The sequence below is a fragment of the Oryza brachyantha genome, chromosome 2 (genome assembly GCF_000231095.2).
Source record: "Oryza brachyantha chromosome 2, ObraRS2, whole genome shotgun sequence".
NCBI lineage: Eukaryota > Viridiplantae > Streptophyta > Magnoliopsida > Poales > Poaceae > Oryza > Oryza brachyantha.
The window spans coordinates 14,790,721-14,810,555 of record NC_023164.2 but is presented as its reverse complement, the minus strand read 5'-3'; the positions used below and the strand labels follow the sequence as shown (position 1 = coordinate 14,810,555).

General features: G+C 41.6%; 2 protein-coding genes across 4 annotated transcripts; one reads left to right on the top strand and one right to left on the bottom strand.

Annotated features, from left to right (window-relative positions):
* The first annotated feature begins 291 nt into the window (after positions 1-291).
* On the top strand, positions 292-6,755 carry LOC102707845 (uncharacterized protein At5g03900, chloroplastic). The gene is made up of 13 exons (XM_015833134.2): positions 292-815; positions 922-1,029; positions 1,160-1,260; positions 1,500-1,571; positions 2,202-2,274; positions 2,372-2,437; positions 2,530-2,622; positions 3,013-3,078; positions 3,356-3,498; positions 4,827-4,913; positions 4,994-5,057; positions 5,291-5,434; positions 6,096-6,755. Exons 1-13 carry the CDS (start codon positions 402-404, stop codon positions 6,234-6,236), a joined length of 1,572 nt encoding a protein of 523 aa, XP_015688620.2. The 5' UTR covers positions 292-401; the 3' UTR covers positions 6,237-6,755.
* Positions 6,652-12,505, bottom strand: LOC102707187 (glucan endo-1,3-beta-glucosidase 14-like). 3 transcript variants are annotated; one of them, XR_005811090.1, is made up of 4 exons: positions 12,351-12,505; positions 9,066-10,099; positions 8,442-8,659; positions 7,095-7,169 (listed from the first exon to the last, which is right to left on the bottom strand). XR_005811090.1 is itself a non-coding variant. In XM_006647278.3 (3 exons), the coding sequence occupies exons 1-3, from the start codon at positions 12,436-12,438 to the stop codon at positions 7,113-7,115; spliced, it is 1,179 nt and encodes a 392-aa protein (XP_006647341.1). In that variant the 5' UTR covers positions 12,439-12,505; the 3' UTR covers positions 6,652-7,112. The 3 variants fall into 3 exon arrangements, 2 of the variants coding, with proteins under 2 accessions (XP_006647341.1, XP_040376515.1); XM_006647278.3 differs by lacking the exon at positions 8,442-8,659 and having other exon boundaries at positions 6,652-7,169; XM_040520581.1 differs by lacking the exon at positions 7,095-7,169 and having other exon boundaries at positions 8,071-8,659.
* Positions 12,506-19,835: the final 7,330 nt, after the last annotated feature.

Below are 19,835 nucleotides of genomic sequence, written 5' to 3'. Positions count from 1 at the left end.
GTAGCATCATTGCCTAGCCAAAAAATGTTTTGATTTTTAGACAGCAATGCTAGTGGAGAGAGTTCTCTGTGAATTAAGCGACAAGTGACATAGTTCCAGAAGATATTTATATTTTCTGTCCCATATAAAAAATTTATAAGATTGTATTATTGTATATCCATTTTCATGGAGCAGCCGTGTCTTGATTATTTGCAAGCTAATTTATTTTCACCCAATTTGCTGCTAATTACCCTGTCGAGGAGTCTGGACGTGCCAAGCGCAGAGATTCCCCCGTTGGACCAAAATCCGATCTCGTGGTCACGGCCATCACCACACCACACCACCGCCTCCCGTCTTCCACAGCCACTCCTCCCACCGGAGAATGCCCACCTCTCCCTAAACCCCACCGCCCCCGCACCCCCATGGCGGCCGCCGCCTCCCTCTCCCTCTCCCTCTCCCTCCGCCTCGCCCCGCCTCCCCTTCACCACCACCGCCGTCGCAGCAGCACGCCCCCTCGCCACGCCCCTTTCCTCCACCTCCTCCTCCCCCCGTCTTCACCCCACCACCACCTCCGCCTCCGCGGCTGGCCCACGCCGTGGCGCCGCGACGTGAGGGCGCGGGCCGGGACCATCCGGGCGCCGGGGCTCGCGCGCCCCGGCGGCGCCGTGGAGACCGACCGCCTCCCCTCCGGCGTGCGCAACCGCGCCATGGAGGCCGTCGATCACTTCGGCGGCCGCGTCACCATCGGCGACGTCGCGTCCCGCGCCGGCCTACAGCTCGCGCAGGCCGAGCGCGCGCTGCAGGCCCTTGCTGCCGACACTGGCGGCTTCCTGGAGGTGCGCGCCTCTGCTAGTATTTCCGTTTGTCGCTGGGGTCGTTCGTGGCTAAAAACATCCGTGCCTTGTGGCGGTTTAAGCATGAAGTTGGTTGCAATTTGTGTAGGTATCCGAGGAAGGGGAGGTGCTATACGTCTTCCCCAAAGACTACAGGGCCAAGCTTGCTGGCAAGTCATTCAGAATGCGGGTCGAGCCACTGATCGACAAAACTAAGGTGCTGGGGGGGGGGGGGGGATGAAACAGAATTTTGTTGATTTTGTGCAGTCATTCGGCTTCCATTAGGGAAGAAAAAAAATAAATAAAATTGTTGTTGGCTCGATGCTGATTTCTTACAACTTTTGCAGGAAGTGGGTGCGTATTTGGTGCGAGTGTCATTTGGGACGGCACTCATTGCCTCCATTGTGCTTGTATACACTACAATCATTGCCATTATCTCAAGCTCGAGGTGAGTTTAGTTGCCAGATGGATTTTCAATTTATTAATTAACTTTTTCAGGCACAACGTCTTCATTTTAGCCTACCTTTCTCCTCAACTCCATCTATAAATTTGTACTAATTCAGAATAAAAAATCTTGCTCTACTCAAGATTTAGCCATTGTTAATTGTACATGGTTGGGCCTTTGGGGACATTAGTGTAGATGCTTCCATTTCCCTTCCAGTGATAAACTTCTTCTTGTAATTGCAGTGATGAAAATAATCGTGGCAGGCGGCGGAGATCCTATGATTCTACAATCATCATACCTACAGATTTATTTTGGTTAGTCTCCTAGAACTTTAGAGCAAGTTTTCAACATAGCTGGCAGGCGATAGCTGGATTACCCTAGTGCATTCTTGGGCGAAGGAACACAAACAATTATAATTTCCATCTACTTTTGCTTTTTTGGGATTACTAAACTTCATTAGTTATTGTACATTTATTGTTGAAAATGCCTGCTTGTGCTAACTGTTGTGCTAGAATAATCTGAAAATAAATGCCCTGGAAAAAATGCATTCAATTAAAACCTAATTGTCTACTCTTCATTTCTATTTTATGCATTGCATTCACTATGCACACTATGCAATGATTTCGACGCAACAAAAGTATTTCTGGTGTGGTATTCATGAAAACAACTTTATGTAGGGATGATATGAAAAATTCAGCCGTTAATGCTATCTACAATTTTGCACTTTGAAGAGTTATTTTTGTAAAAAAAGGGAAAAACACACCCTCAATGATGCACCTTTTTCCACTTAGCATGGAGGGTTCCAACAGACGACGTAAAAAAAACACATTTGGAAATGTAGCTCCAAATTGGTGGGGGGGGGGGGGGACAATTTTTTAGTTTGTACTTTGTAGATTTGTAGACACTGGTATCATTCACAATAACATTTCATATGTCTTCAACAGGTACTTGGATGCAGATTATTATAGAAGGCGGCGGCGGGTAGAAAAGGAAGATGGGATGAACTTTATTGAATCTGTAATTTAAAAGGGTTTGGCTTGATTTTTCATTTTCTTGGTGTAATTCTATCATGTGTAGGTGAGTTAAACTTTATGTTCATAAATCAATTATGCAGATCTTTTCATTTGTATTTGGGGATGGTGATCCAAATGATGGTCTTGAAGATAAGAGGTGGAAGATGGTAAGAGCTATGACCATCTATTATTTGTTATTAGTATTTACTGTTGCAATACTGTTTTAAAATTGTAACATCTCCTTTCAATAAATACACAGATTGGGCAATATATTTCATCGAATGGTGGAGTTGTTACGGCAGAAGAACTAGCACCATATCTTGATGTGCCACCACTTTCAGAACTATCCAAGGCATATAACTTCTGTTCTAAAGCGCTTATAACTATTCTTTTTGTTGTTATTGTACTTGATTAATTTTTGTTCTTTTCCATTCAGTACTACATACCCCCTCTGATCCTAAATATACGTCATTTTAGACCTGGGCACAAGAAATAAGAAAACAATTTAATGATTCTGTTGCATTTCATTTATATGGCATTGGGGAAGATGAGCGAGTAGTTGAAAGGTTGCCTTGAAGTCCTGAAATGACTAATATTTAGTAAAGAATTGAGAAGGCTAAAATGACTTATATTTGGGATCAGAGGAAATAAATTAATATTGTGATGAATTTTCCGTGTTAGTTATGAACTGTTTGTTGGTGTGTGTCATCTCATCAGTTCCGTATTATATTCTGAACTACAGGATGATGAATCATTTATTCTTCCAGTTCTATTACGCTTCCAGGGACATCCAGAAGTTGATGAACAGGTCTGATGTTCTTCTCATAGTTTAAGCATGTGCTAGAGGATTTCCACTAAGACATATCCCTATTTTTGACACCATCAATCCCACCCTATATTGCTCTTAATTTTGGACCATCAATCCCAACCTAGAAATGGCATGTTCTACATTTTGATTGAACTGATCAACTTAGTGTATTGTAATGTATTTTTTTCTTATTTAGGGAAATATTCTTTGTGGCATGTTCGACATATTTATTAAACTAATCAACTTTTAGCATTTTAATATATTTTTTCTTATTTAGGGGAACATTCTCTACCGATTTCCATCACTGCAACGTACTGCTTCGTCAAAAGGAAGTGGGGTTAGAGAATATGTTGGTAACAAATGGTCTGCAATGTTTAGTGGTGTTGAAAAGTACTTAGAGGAGAAACCATGGAAATTCAGGTTGGCATTTTTTTATTCATTTAAGTATTCTCCCTGTTGCTGAATAGAACTTTAGTGGAACCTGTTCTACTTCCCAACATTCTACTTTGGCCTAGGCCTTAAAATAACCTTAAAACCTTTAGCTGCCTTAAGCACTACTTTGAACTATCAAAGCTGTCCTCATCACCCTCTGCAGCCTAGGATCAATGACAAACGAAGCCCCACCGTTTGCTTCCCCCCCCCCCCACCCCCCCTCAGTTTTAAATGACAATCAGGTCACTTGCCTTTAGCTCCTCTACCTGGCCATCCTAACTCGTGCAGCTCTCTACCATGCGATACCTCTTCTGCTGTGACCATAGGAGTAGTGAATCATTTGACCCATGTCTATATGAGACTGGTGTGAGAATTGCTTGCGTTTTGGTTCAATTCAACAAAATATTTGTTCAGTTTGATGCTAAAATCTAGAGTAAATTGCATCCATGGTACATGAACTTGTAAGGTGGGTGCAAATTAGTACAACTTCTTGAAAAATGAACATTTTGATACAATAATTTGTATGATGCATGCATACAAAGGCAAAAACAGTCCATACAACTAAGAATTAAGCAAATTGTCACTTGATTGATTGGTAAGCTATAGCTAGCACTCTTGTTAAAATTTACAGCATTATTATGTTAAAATTGAAAAAAAAAGTAAAATTCAAAGCTTTTAGTAACCATGATAAGTAAATAATGCAAGAACATTATGATCTCAGGAGATTAATAGTTTAGCACCATCTGTCCTTGGTCCCTATCATCATCACCAATTCTTGCACAATCGATTTAAGAAATTAGTAATCATGTTGCGTTGGTGAACTCCAATTCCAAACCGCAAGGAACTCTTATCTTGATGGTCGTAAAGTTCTAGATTTTCTTATTTGCTTCCATAACAAATAAATGAATGTTTTTTAATCGTCTTGTGGCATTTCATTACTACAACGACAGTACACATGCACATTTACTCATGGTTTACACACACCATACAAGTTATTGTGTTGAAATGAGCATTTTACAAGTTGTTGCACTAGATTGCACCCACCTCACAAGTTCGTGTATCGTGGGTGTAGTTTACTCTAAAATCTAATATAAGGGGTGTCTTGCTGCCCTATAATTTGCGTGTATTCGTGTTTGTACTGTAAATTCTGTCTTTCATTTAGAACACATTAGTACACTACGGAATGCACTGCATTGGAGTTAAGAAATGTCTATTGATGCATTAGAGGGTAATTGCATCAATTTGTTATTTTTGAAATTGGCAGTTTGCCTTGTACCTTTTCTTTATATTCATATGTTGATGTTGTGGTTGTGCAGTAAAGCAAATGCATCAGAAAGGGCAATGGTTGCTGGTTTGGGAGGACTCAATCTTTTTGGTGTGATCATTCTTGGAAACCTGTTGAAGTAGGAATCGTGATTCTGCCTTCAAATACCATTGAATTGTACTTCATTTACTATTTTTTACATTAAACTTTGTTTTGTAGGCAAATGACAGTACCACCTGCTGGACTTATCTCATTTGCTGCGCAATTATTTCCATTGCTTCAGGTATGGGCATATGGTTGCACTCTTATGTGTTTCTTTAGTTTCTTAAAATAATAGTCCCTTGGTCTTTACACTCATTTTGAAAATCACCTGGTCGAAATCAATCATGTTCCTTTGGTTTTGCAAAGGGAACACCTGAAAATTATATGGCCAACTTGTTGGTTGTAGTACGCTGTGAGTGTATGATGAATGCATTAATGATATACTGATCATTGATACCATTTGGCACTTTGTAGATATATGCCGGTTCCTTTTTTGCAATACCATTGTTTAGATGGTTTCTACTCCGCAAGACGAACAATGACATTGAAAGGAGGAACAAGGCTAGAGAACAGCGAGCTCAGGAACTTGCGTTGCCAGAACCTTCTCTCAGAAGAAAGGTAAACCAACTGAAATTGCTGCATCTTTCATTGGAACATAACAAAGAAAGATGAAACACTGTAAAATTCAAGCAAACTTACAGTCAGCATATCCCTGTATAATTTATTCCTACACACAACTGGACCTGTTTGGAGAATCTGTATAGGTTTTGTGTGTTTTGCATGGACCTGATAGGTTGAATCATGGGGGGATTCAGTAGTCACTTTTATCTTCATAGTGTTTTTTTTTTAGAAAAAAGAAGAGTCCATGTCAGTTACATTTTGCTTACTATTGATATAGAATTTCAGAATTGAACTGATAAGATACTAAGGGGGGTGATTATTTGGCTCTTTTGCAAATGAAAAGTAGTTTGTGAGTAAAACTTTTATACACATGTTCTTAGCGATTTAAAAGTCAATGTTGAAAAATAAAATACGATGGAAAAACCTCAAATCTACTCCAAATTTAAAGTTGGGAATTCAAATTTGGCTTATAAGCATAAGCAGGAGCGAAAAAGTTGGGGCTTTAAATTGGGAGTCCAAGACAGGCACAACTTCATATTTATGTTTTTTAAAACTTGTATGCATGAACTAATAACTTGTACTCATATTTTGAGCTTGTCTCCTTTATTATTTTTATTTGAAGTGGCTTTTGTTTAGCTAGTTTTTCCTGTCTTTTCAGTTACTCAGTGCACGTGACATGGCTCAACTTAAAGTGATTACTCCAGAGGAGATCGTCTATACTACCGAAAAGGATTTTTCGGATCAGGATTATGAAGTCAAGGAATGGGAAAGGAGATTTAAGGAGCTTGAATCGGACTGATGAAAATGATCTTATACTTGGCGTTCATACTGCCCATTATGATCCTTTGGCCTGCTTGGATGGTCATTTTTATCGGCATCCAATTGAGTGATGGGTATATCTTACTAAACCATTAAATCATGGGCACAACGGCTAACTGGATTGGATGGTTCTGACACCCACGGATAGGCACGGAACTATTCGACCTTGGATTCTTTTGTGTGAACTATTGGTCATTTTACATTGATCAAAGGTCTTCAGCTGCTGTACATATCGGTAACGTTTAGCGGCATATTTGTATAGGTGGTTCAGTGCACACAGGATCAGTGAACAAATGTTCAAATTCGACAGGGGAACCAGGGACCATTCTTTATGGATGGAAGGACAACAGGAAAAAGTAAAAGATTATGCCATTACTGGGGCATCAGACTTGTCATTCTGGTTCTGGATTGCTGACACTTTACTGGTAGTGGTCATGTACAATTTTATGCTTTACACAGGCCTGCTAGAACATTCAGGGGGGGGGGGGGGGAATCAATTCAAGATAGTAAGTAGCATTGTAGCAGTGCTTGTCTATAAGAGTAAGCAAGACCATATGTTCAGATTCCAGACCTTAGACGCCAGAATTGAAATCATTTATAAAGGTCAAAAGAATGTATTACACTTAAAACTGATGATTAGCTATGTATCATCGACCAGTACCAATTCATCTGTACGACTGTTCCTCTGTAAGACGAAAGGCAGTGCAAGACTGATGGGTCAATGTTGTCCAATGTTCAGTTAGATCTACCCTAATTTAGTGTCACTGTGAAGCCATTTTGAGCTTCTGGATGCCACCACCGTTTACTGCAGTTATCGCTACGGAGTAGCACTCACTAAGTACAGCAGCTGATGCTGTCACGATAAGGCGAAAACGACCGATACGATGGCGATAAGTAGGAACCAATGGATCACCTGTAAAAACACAAATGCAGTGAGCTGTCAAGGGTCATGTAAAAGCACTGGTACACAAGAGAGCTTATAGGAGTATAATAATTGATGATACGTTTGCTAATAGCAACTCTAACAGCTCCCTAAATTTCGTTTCCTAAATCCTGTGTTTTAGGAAGTTTGTGAACAATATGGCAAATGAATTTTTATTTTATCTTTAAGAGTTTGGGATATTGAACTTGCCAAAAACAGAATTAGTTTTCAAAACCGTTGATAGTTAAAGGAGATTGCATCCATCTTCTTGTGGCCGTCACATATCTCGCATCCATCCCGTGCTGCCGGCTGCGCCCCTCGAACCATCACATCGCATCGCGCACCCCGCGCCGGCGGCGCGCGCCGGCCGCACCCACCCTGCGCTGTTCCACGCCGTGCCACAAGAAGCTCTTCCATGTATGCGGCTATCAATGCTATTCTAGCCAATACAAATTATGAGATGATAGGATGACCCAAATTCCACGGCGCAACACAACATCATCCTTGGACCAAAGCCTGTTCTCTGATACCAATTATCGGCAAAACACACACGGTGGAAACTACAAACTCTGAATTTTGCCTTGCTGCTACAGTAGCCTGACAAACAGAGGTTCAGAGTTCAACAACAGAGTACGTAAGAAGCAGAGAGTTTGGGCGCGGCACCGCCCGGCGGGGGCGGCGAGGCGCGCGTCCACTTGGGGCGTGGTGGCAGCGCGGGGCCTTGGGGCGGCACTGGGCGGCCGCGGGCGCGTGCGCGCGGGGCCAGGCCGCAGCCGGGCGGCTAGCAGCGGGCGAGCGGGCGGGAACGGGGCGCGGCGTGCGGGAACGGTCCTCGGCGGCAGCGGGACGGCAGGCGGTGGCAGCGGAACACTAGTCGACGGCGGCACGAGCACTGGGCGGCGACTCTGGAATATCGAAGACAACACCGCGGCGAGGGGTGACGCCGAGACTCCAGAGAAAAGGAAAACGTCGCACCGTGAATTTTCCAGGCTGAGGCGCGAGAGAAACCCAGCGTCGTACTTTCCTGCACTCAAGTAAAACCCGGACTCCCATATATGCGCGCAAACGAGAGGATATGGCAAATTGCTAAAATTTGGAAACCCGGATGACAAACTGTTGAAGACAGTTTTTTTACAATTTACCAAAAACAGAGATGGCAAGTTAGATGGAAACTGTTAGAGTTGCTCTAGGTGCAAGCAGATGGGACACTTCAATCGGTGGAGAATTCTATTCCTTGCCTGCCAAATGCATAACTGCCTTTACCTGTCATACTGCCACCTCACTACCATTCAACGAAAACGCAACTTCTTTTCCAGAGCAATCAGGTGAAAGCATCATGTTATGTAGCCAAGGATAAGCACGGATCATTGGACGGAGCTAGCCTTTTCGGTCGGAGTTTCTAAATTCTCAACTTAAACGTTGTTTCAATTCATAGTTATGATTCACCTCCATGAGATTTTCGGTTGGCTTCGGCCGGTGACCTATTTAAAATAGCAATTTTTATTATTTTTTAAAAAATATCTTGAGATATCATATTTTCAGTATAAAAACGTATGTCTTAAAGCACAAAAATTTTACGATAAAATTTTCGGCACCTTAAAATATTTTTAAGATGATAAAAAACCCCTACTTTAAAAAGGTAAGAAAGTATAACGAATCATGGTTAAAGGGTCCACCCAGTGATCAAATGTTTAAAAATTTTAATTCCATTAATCAACTCTAGTCACTGCTATTATATGATAATTTGAAGGCGTGCACTAAGTTAAAAAGACCATATATGCCCTTCCCGTGTATTGCACACGTGTTTAAGAAAAAATAAAAAATCAAACATTTCATCAAAGGCAAAAACGATGGTTAAATTGACGATTAAGAGAATCCGGCTGCTACCTGAGTGGGTGGTCCGTGTGATGCCATCGGCGGGAGGTAGCCGCGGAGGCCGACGTTGTAGACCGGCGTGCCGTCGGGGTAGAAGAGGCCGTAGTTCCGCTCCGACGCCGGGCCGGGCTTGAGGTTCTCGTTGAAGAGCGCGAAGACGTAGACGTCGATGGGCACCTGCGGCCGCAGCGGCGTGCCCTGCTTCATCTCGATCCTCCGGAGGAGGTTCCCGATGTAGGTGCCGGCGTTCTCGGGCGTCGCGCCGACCTCGTCGGGGTCGCCGCGGGACGGCCACCCGGTCTCGGAGACCTTCACGTCGACGTCCGTGTGCCCCAGCGCCTGGATGGCCGCGTACACGGCGTCCACCTGCGCGTACAGCATGTTGTCGTAGACGAGCCTCGTGCGCGGGTCGACCACGCCGGCGTTGGGCTGGAACAGCGTGTACTCCAGCTGCACGCGCGCCGGATCGTCCTTGTACGCGAAGTACGGGTAGCAGTTGATCAGGAACGGCGCCCTCGTCGCCGACAGGAAGCCCAGGAACGGCTGCACGTGCGGCACGGCGGACGGGTGGAACGCGCCGGCGGACGGCGGGTACGACACGCCCATGATGTCCAGCGAGTGCGCGGTGGTCACGTTCACGCGCCCCTGCAGGCCGAGCGCGCCGAGCGCCTGGTGCACGGACCGCATCGCCGGCAGCAGGCTGGCCTGCAGGACGGTGTCGTTGCCCTTGAACACCTCGTTGCCGACGGTGATGCAGGTGATGCGCGCGCCGGCGCGGAGGTGCGGGACCACGTGCAGCTGGAGCCACGCCTCCGCCGCCGCGGGGCTGACCATCGCCGGGACGGCCTCGTTGCCGATGCCGACCACGAACTCCACGCCCGTGCCGAGGAACGCGCGCAGGACGTGCGGGTCCGCGTCGAAGAGCTTCACCTTGCTGATCTTGAGCGACCGGAGTAGCGACGACACGCGCGCCGGCGACGGGAGGTTGTTCGCGATCTGCCCGTAGTTGACGCCGATGGACAGGGCCTCCGCTACTCGCACTTGCCCTGCTAAGTAAGCAGCACTACATCATGAATACAAACAAGTACAGGCAAAATGTGCAATGTTTTTCGTTTGCGAGGAAATTGTGCCATGATTTTGCTGAATTATGTCAAGTTCAAGCTTGAGCTAACCGCGTCAAACTCAAGAATGACCAAAAGGTGTAAATCCTGGGGTTTTAAAACGATAAGAATTATGAAATTGAATGAGGTGTCAGATATTCGATATCAAAGTTGATTTTTTTCCTTTTTTTGTGTGCGTGTAGGGGAGTTGGGTAGGGGTAATATCCATAAGGAAAAATTTCTTAGTCCTTAAAAATTTGCTTAATCCATTTTATACCCCTAAATTTTATCTTATCCTTATACCCTTGAGTTTTTGTTTTGATCCCCTCTATACCATTTCTGTTGACCATTAGTTAACTGTTAAATATTTTTAAATGACTATATTACCCCTCTTATACATATGTGCTACCTACCCGATAAATTTTCATGTGGAAAAAAATTAACTTATACTAAAATAAAAGGATATAATCAGTTAATGCCAAACTTAAAAAATAAAACTTATTTTTTAAAATAAAATTTTAAAAAATTATTATTAAATCCACACTTAATTTTAAATATGTTTTTTAGTTTGTGATGAAATAATTCCATCCACCTTGTTTTTTTACGACGAATCTTTTTTCAGTGCATATTTATTGAAGAGTAATTTTCAAATTTGATGCGGAGCTTGATTTGTTTAGAATGATTTTTAATTGTTAATGAAATTATTTTTATTTTTTAAAAAATATTTATTAATTTATCTCTTAGTGTTATTCACAACCTAGATAATTTACACATCAAACATTTCTAGCTTTTAGCAATATATGAAGGACACTAAAATTATTTTTATAATAATTAACTGTCAAACTAATGATCAACTAACGGAATAGGCATGTAAGGAATTTAAATAAAAACTTTGAGGGATATAAGAGATCAAACAAATCTCACGGATGTAGAAGGGATTGGGGAAATTTCATAGGCATACAGGGAATTGACCCCAATCCAAACCTTAGCACCGTTACGTTACCTTTTACTTAGTAGTGGTTAGTGTGGTAAAATTTAGATTTAACTATGTATTTTTATAAGCATATTAAATATTTTATTCAAAACTTTAATAAGATATATTTATCATTTTTTTAACAAAATATATGACACAGAAATTTATCGTAGAGTTATATATTTTAGTTTTAATTTTATCCTTATAACATTTCTGCTACACATACTATCCATATCCATATAGTATAATAAAATTAGATCCGCTGGATTTCTCGCAGTTATTCGAGTGTACCTTGAAAATTCTTAATTTAATTTAAGGGACGTATTTACGGAGAGCGCGTTTATGATCGCAGAGATAGGACACTATTAGGACCTAGCTAGAAGATAAATTGCGTTTAGTGGCTAGAACAGTGAAACTATTTTAGATATTGTAGAATATATACACGAGTACAGTAATACACAGATCGAGTGCGTGATCCAATGGGAGGCAAGATTTCACTGGACCACATGGGCATGTGGTGGATAAGCCACCAAGGCATCCTACCAAGAACTAATTAATACCGCTAACCAAACCAACTCAATTATTTCCGATACGGCGTGCAGTGTCGAGCCCTGTGCTTGCTCGCTTTGAAGCTGCAACTTGCCTAGCAAATAACCAAAATTTAGCTAGCGGTTGCGAATAACAAATGATGAACAAATGCTCTTTGCAGAGGAACTTTTGTGGAGAAAGCAACCACAGCTCATGACCAGATAAGATGAGAAAAAACGGAATTGGAGAGAAAATAATAAAAAACATGGAGTGGAGCAAAGGCAAATACAAGATAATTGTTGCTTATAAAAACAAATAGAAGAAAACGGAAGATTGATACCAGTAGAAGGATCTTGTAGAAAAGAGAGGAGTTTTATATGGTGATTATGTTTTGTCGATCGTCGCCTTAGTGGGCGGTGTCTTACGCCAGGGAGCACCTAGCTGTAGAGGCCAGGTGCGCATTACTAATCACATGATATAATAAATTAATAATCAGCATATGCACCGGCTAATGTAGATAAAAAAACCCAAGGAAATGAACGTATCGCCGGTTTGAACAAGAATGAACTCGTGAAATGCATGGCGATGTGAAAAAGCGCGCAAATATCTCTGTTTTCCCTGTCTTGTGAATCGGTATGATCAAGCTAGCTAGCTGAAGGGGGCTCCACGAGAGATTTTGCAGAAGAACTCACTCACCTGCGATGATCAGGACTAGGATGGGGACGACCGTGACAACGCGGGCGGCGACGGTGGGCGACGCCGCTCTCGCTGCTGCCGTCGCCATCCGGCCACCGGCAGACGGAAGGGGCGCGCGACGCAAGCTCCGACCCCGATCGAGTACCCCGCGGCCTAGCTTGTCTCTGTCGCGTTCCACGCGCGCGGCGGCCGGAATATGAACGGCACGGAGTCGGAGGTGGACTATATAAGCGATCGAGCGGCGGGCGCGCGCGTGTCTGTGCGTGGTCTGGCCGCCGTGCCGGACTGCCGGGTGGGAAGCAGGGAGGAAGCGAGCGAGAGAGAGCAGGGAGGTGGAGGAAGGAAGGGATGTATTATCGGCGGCTCGGCGCGCGCGCGCGACGGACGCCGTGGCCGTGGGTGGATGCCTCGTCACCGCACACGTTATCGGCGGGGGCGGGCGGCCGGGCGCTTCGCGTCACCTGCCGCTCTCTGACCACGCCGAACATGTCCTGGGCCAGGATGGAAATGTACATAATAATCCATTCCACTAAATTTCAAGTAAATTTGATAATTTTTGAGTGTGTAGGTGAGTATAAAAGTTTTAGGTCCGAAGATATATATACTAAATGAGCATGAACAAAAGTGGGTAAAATAAGTACTGTAGCTGGAATGATCGATTAGTTTCATAAGTTTAGAACCATTTAGCCCATTTAAATTATATGAACAATATTTTATATCTATTCAAGCATATCATGAATACGTTCAAGTTGATAGATTGATTGAACCTATAGCTCTATCTTTTTTTTTTCTTACTTATCAGTCAAAATTTAAATTTTTAACCTTAAAATTAGAGTACATTTTAGGGTTTTTATAGTTTATTTTTGAGTTGTGGCTTTTAGCTAGCTCAGAACACGTATATAAAATTTTTATTCATAAATTATTTTATATTTACAAATACAAGGTTAATCACCCCCTAACCATTTCCACCCTAAGTCCTGGGGCCAACAATTTTTATATTTTAGCCCTTTTAGAAAACTTATTTTATAAATAGATTTCTTAAAAAAAATTTAATCAAGAATAGATATTTTTCTCGGCTCAATAACCTTGGCGCCGAGGTCCAATGTTTCGGTGCCACGATTATTGGCACCGAGACCCTTGCCCTTAGCAACCAAGAGATAGGAAAGGACGCCACTAATGCCATTGGTATCGATAATCTATTTGCAAACAAAGTTCTAAAAAATCTATACATAATAATAAAAATATTTATAAATAGGTCCTTGGTATAGTTATATTGACGGTAAGGCCCTATTTGTAAATATTTTTTTATTACGTGTAGGTCCTTTTTCTAGAACTTTTTTGGTAAATAGGACCTTGACGCCAATGGCAATCACGTTACCCTTCTCCATGCCAATGACTTAGCCGTCCTGGGGATCGAGATCGTCGGCATCATCATCTTTGATGCCGAGACATTGGACCTCTGCGCCAAGTAAAAAATCTATTTTTTGTTGAAGTTTTTAAAAAGATCTATTTATAATTAAAGTTTTTTAAAAGAGCTTCAATGTAAAAACCGGTGGTCCTGGGGCAGCATCTCTGGCCCCGCCCCCGCAGCACGTACCTTCGCCGTCGCCTCGCCTAATTAGTCCAGTGCATTGTGCCAGCAGCTGTAGCTGGCTGGGCCACTTGGACGTAAACATGTTTGCCTCCCCACGTATATTGACATGTTGAAAACAACTCTAATTAACTTGTTCCCCGTATATTGACACGTTGAAAACAACTCTAGCTTGCTTTTTTGTTTGGCTCATTTTGGCACGCAGACGTGTAGCTAGCGGCACGTACGTACGTACCGCTTCGTTACGTAGCACCACGTGCATGCTGCTAATCCTACACAAGCAGTAGTAGCATCAGCGAGCCAACCCAGTCAATTCGATCCGTCCTCCGGTGCTTTTGGGGCTGTTTAGACCTAAAAAATTTTCACCCAAAAACATCACATCGAAACTTTAAACACCTAAATAGAGTATTACATATAGATAAAATGAAAAACTAATTGTACAGTTATGTGAGAAATCATACGACGAATCTTTTGAGCCTAATTAATACGTGATTAGTCATAAGTGCTATGGTAACCACATGTGCTAATAACGGACTAATTAGGCTCAAAAGATTCATCTCGCGGTTTCCACGCTAGCCGTGAAATTCGTTTTTTTATTCGTGTCCGAAAACACTTCTGACATCCGGTCAAACGTATGATGTAGCATGCAAAAATTTTTATTTCACCAGCTAAACACCCCCTTTACTTACTTGTCACGTTGCGTGTTAGACCCCATCGATCGGTCTACACCTCCGTGACATTTCCCGTGGAGTCAGATGGAATGCATCACGCACGTGGCCGTATTACCGCATCCTGATGCAGAAAAGGTGCGAACGACCGGTGACCGAGCTTGGACTCACTCCACGCTGTGGCCGGCCGATCGAGAAGAGAAAACCGGGCACGGCGAACCGCCCCGCCCCGGCTGCTAATCAAACGACAATTACCCAACCTGAGAGCGACGGGCAAAGACCAAAGAGAGATTAATTATCAGCGAAGGAGTAAAGTAACAAAACGCGTTCCCACGGACGCTGCAGAAGCTTAATTTCCTGATCACTGGCAGCTACAACGGACACTTTCGCAGACGCTTGCATGCACTGATCGATTTATATAAAATTTGCTTTAAAGAAATTATATTAAGCTATTTTTTATATTTATAAAATTAAAAGTTAGTTAGTTAATCATATCCTGATGGTTTTCTTCGTTGAGCCAACCTCCAGTGGCGTTCTCGAACGAGGCCGACGCGAGGCAGAGGCGAAACTCCGGTGAAAAACTGATCGATGGCAATGGCTTAGCAGCAGCGATGCGGCCCAGTCGTGAATGCATTATGAGAGAGTGTCGGTGTTGGACCGGCTGGTGCTGCTGCGATGCGAGCGGCCGGGTGGGTCATGGGTGAATGGTGATCTACCGAGGGCTAGTTTAGTTCTATTTTTTTTTTCGAAAAAGGTCGTATCGAATCTCTAAACACCTAAATAAAATAATAAATATAGATAAAAAATTAATTGCACAGTTAGAATAGAAATCGTGAGACCAATCTTTGGAGCTTAATTAGTTCATGATTAGACATAAGTGCTACAGTAACTCATGTGCTAATAACAGATTAATTAAGCTCAAAAGATTCGTCTTGCGGTTTTTAGGCGAGCTATGAACTTATAACATTTAGTCAAATATTTGATGTGACATCAAAAATTTTCTTTTCACAAACTAAACACATCCGTATATGGGTGGCAGGGCGAGCGGCTGACACCGATCCGACTCATCGTCATCGAATCGACCCCTCATCTGCCTAAGAGCAAGGCTAATAATATAACCAACATGCTGGCTATAAGACTTCTTGTAGTCTTCTTTTAGCCTACTTATATATTAGTTAGCTTTATCATTAATGCATGACTCACACGTCTCTCTCACATAATTTTTTGGTTCTTGTGTTCACACTGACTATAAGATTACAACCCACTACTCCTCTTTCCTCTTCTCTCTCCTCCACATAAGCATTTAACTAGCTTTAGCTTATAGCCTGCTTGCTCTAACCCACAGCTGCCTCTACTCCACATGACCCTCCACCTCCACGCCATGGGATTGCCCCCAGATCCCAAACCCCGCACGGGTTTGGCCTCTCGTTGAAATGGCGTGTGGGCCTGTGGCTTAGTCGCGTGCTTTCGCGGTTGTGATATCTAGCCCATACCAATACCCAAGCCACCTCTCATCGATGGACCTTTTGAGTGCGGACCATCAAGATCCAGAACAGTCTCTTTTCCATGGGCTCCATAGTGGTATAGACCCATAAGTGACCACCACAAGTTTGGAATAATTTGGACTCTGTGTGACAGCAATTGAAACTGTTGAGTTAAAATGGCCCATGAAATAAAGGACATGAGCAGATTATAACAAGAGTGTGTGAGTAATTAATCGCAATTATGCAACTGTTCCTTCGCAGAACTTCAGTTACAGGGAGCACTCCAACAGGATTGTCCATGATGATTAATTGAATACCCTTGCCACAAACCTCTCCGTACTAAAATATACTGGCAACTTATATTATTCAAAATTTGCCTTGAAATATATATTGTGTACCTATTTTTTTTCACCTCGGCCAATCCACACTTGTCCTCTGTTTAATTTCACCGGTCCTTTAATACCCGTGAAAACAAATATAGTGCTTGTTGACCACTTATAGATTTAATTTTATTCATAAATCATGATATTGAATATATATAAACTAACAAAGACATCTCATATGGATCTAGATATGCATATAAAATTACTGCACATGAGCAGATCAGTAGTATACATGATTGAATGTGTTGACGCTTCTGAACATGAGTGTTTGCATCAATGGGTACCGAGTATCGTGCAAACATTGTACAACAGTGAATATTAACGATGACGTGCCACAACCAAGGGCGGAAACCACGCCGTGGGAAATTTAACTTTTTATCACTCTCTCTTATGAGTAGTCAAAATAGATTTGTCACTCACTGTTTATGACACGTGGACTCTTATCATAAGTGGATCCAGTAGAAAATCTTGTACGAACATTCGTAAGAGTGAAAAAAAGTTAAATACCCTGTCATCTTAAGGGTGTTTAGAAAAAAACAAGACGACATATTTGCAAATAGAAAATAATTTGTAATAAAACTTTTATATATATGTTCATAATGATATAAAAACCAAAACTGGAAATAAACTTTGGCGCAAAAACCTCAAAATCAACTTCAAATTTAAAGTTAAAAATTTTAAATTTTGGGTTATAACCCAAACCCAAAGCCAAAACATGACGCTGAATATTATCATTAGGGATGCCCTAATATATAATGCGTCACTTACACTCCTATGTATAAATTTTGAGCAATTTAAAATCCTTGATAAGGTACCTAAAAATCACTATATTATTTTATGTAAAATTTATTATCTCTAGTGAACATAAATTTAGATACTAGAGATAGAGATACTATCTAAAGGATGGTAAAATTGCCACTAAACTTTACCATGCCATATACGGAACAGTATGCTAGAAAATTAACTACACACGTTTGCTAGCTAGCTTGTTTATTGTGGATGGATAGATATTGTGCCAAGCTAGCTAGTTTATCATGCAAAATGATTCTTCATAACCTGATGATGTTTCTCAATTTGTTTTCTGCAAGTGGTGTCCTAGCTAGCTACGCTCAATTCCAAGGACATTTGCACAGGTGGCCACACTGTAGATATTCTGCCGTAGCTTGCATAGCAAACTAGTTTACCATAGCTAGACCTAGAGACGTACGACGTGCAAAATAGGATGTTGACGAGGAACGGTGCAGTAGTATGGTGCTACTGCATGGGACTACAGTACAATGCATTTGGTACACCCTTGAACCGTTGGATTAAAACGGATGATCAAGATTTATCGTTACAGTTATTGCTATAGTAGTACTGTTCATGGCATTGATTTACTAATCTCCTCATATCAACAGTGCTCGTAGGATCCGGACCCTATTGATGATGATGCATTGTCCCATAATTAGACGAAACCGAGCAATATTGACCGAACGTGAGTAGGGGTGAAAACGGGACAGATATTACCCGCCCGCCCGAATTAATTCGGGACAAATTCGGGTCACCAAATTGGGTATCCGAAATATAATACGGATTTCGGGTCGGGTTCGGGTATTTTTTCTCGGATACAAATACGGGTTCGGGAACGTGGTATCCGACGAATACGGGTTACCCGGCAAAAAAACGGGTACTACCCGGTTAAATATCCGGATATGACCCGGATAGTTATAGCCCATCAAAAGCTCATGTTGCATTCACATACAATTAAAGCCCAGTAACAAGAAAACATTATTCTAAGTATTCCATATACATGTATATTAACTTTATTTATACTTCTTGTTCATATATACTAACATACTAATTAAATCAATTATATTTCCTTACAAGCTTTGCTAATGCTAGTTGTTACTTCCATGATATAGTTGTATTTAAGATTTATGGAATAGTTGAATATCTATTATATATGTGAAATATATAGTTGTTGTTTGATTTGATATCCGAATAAGTATTCGTAACCGAGATCATTCGTATCCATCTTAGCACGTATCCGTTCCGTATTTGTACCCGATATTATCCATCTTCGTATTCGTATTCGATAATATCCGTATTCGATCTGATCCCGAAAAGAAAATATGGGTTAGGATATGGGAAGATCCGACCGTACCCGACCCGGTTTCACCCCTAAACGTGAGGAGTCACGTAGATTACTTCTGAGTTCTGAAAAAGCTTACTCGTGTTAGATCTTAATTAGAAGTGCAAGGTTCCAGATCGATTACAGTGGTGCACATTGGCATGATAAAGATGCAGTAGTCTACATACAGCCAACGCGATAACACAAAATTGCAAAAGGGAAGTTTATTCGCGCTCTCCCGTTGGGCCCGATTTTGGTGGTCTTAACGAGTGAAACACACCCATGCTCCTAATGGAGCATAGCATGGCAAGCGGGTGCATGTCGTAATTAAACTATTTCTATTTTAGGGGCGATTGTTTGTCGCTTTCGGAGAAAAAAAGTCAAACGGTATATTTATAAATAAAAAAATTAGAAATAAATAAATAAATATATATATATATATTCTTAACAATCTAAAAACTCCATAGGAAACAAACAAACATGTGTATGGCCTAATCTGCTTCAAAATAAACCGCGATAAAAAAACTCCAAACATCTACTTATTCAAATGAACTTTCATCAATACAATAAATTTACTTTGAATTTCGGAATTTCCATATGTAGTCATATTCAAATGAACATAATAAATTAATGTGTTACTTTATTTAGGGCATGTTCAAAGATATAGTATTGACTTTTCCCACATCCACGTCAGTAATATTAACTTATTTTATAAGGGTGCGTGAGTCAGATATAGTTTCTTTATTAATACTACAAAATATATTTTTATTACTCTTCTTTCCTTTTAATCTAGTTTTTGATCTACTGCTACATCCGTTAATTATACGTTCTCATAATTACACAGGCTAATTAACTACTCCATTTGATTTATTCTAACACATACTCCATAGGTGTACATCATATATAAAGCGAAGGAGGTAGGAAAGAATCTGTTCCACGAATGGAAAGGCGACTAATGAAAGAAGGGAAGGAGGCCACGTCGGTCAGATGTTGATGCAGAATCATTTGCTCGTTGCTCATAGTAACCGATCGATCAAATCTAAATCTGCGATCCTATCCTATAGCACAATTGTACAGATACCTCTGTGCCAACTGTTACCAGATCTATGTGATGAGAATTCTGAATTAATTAAGCTACTGCATATTACATGCGATACTCGGATTTTGATCTTTAGTTAAGCACAAAATAGGTGTTGTTTAGAGCAAGGAATTCATTGAGAACTTCTGAAAAAAGAAATTGTCAGTGTAG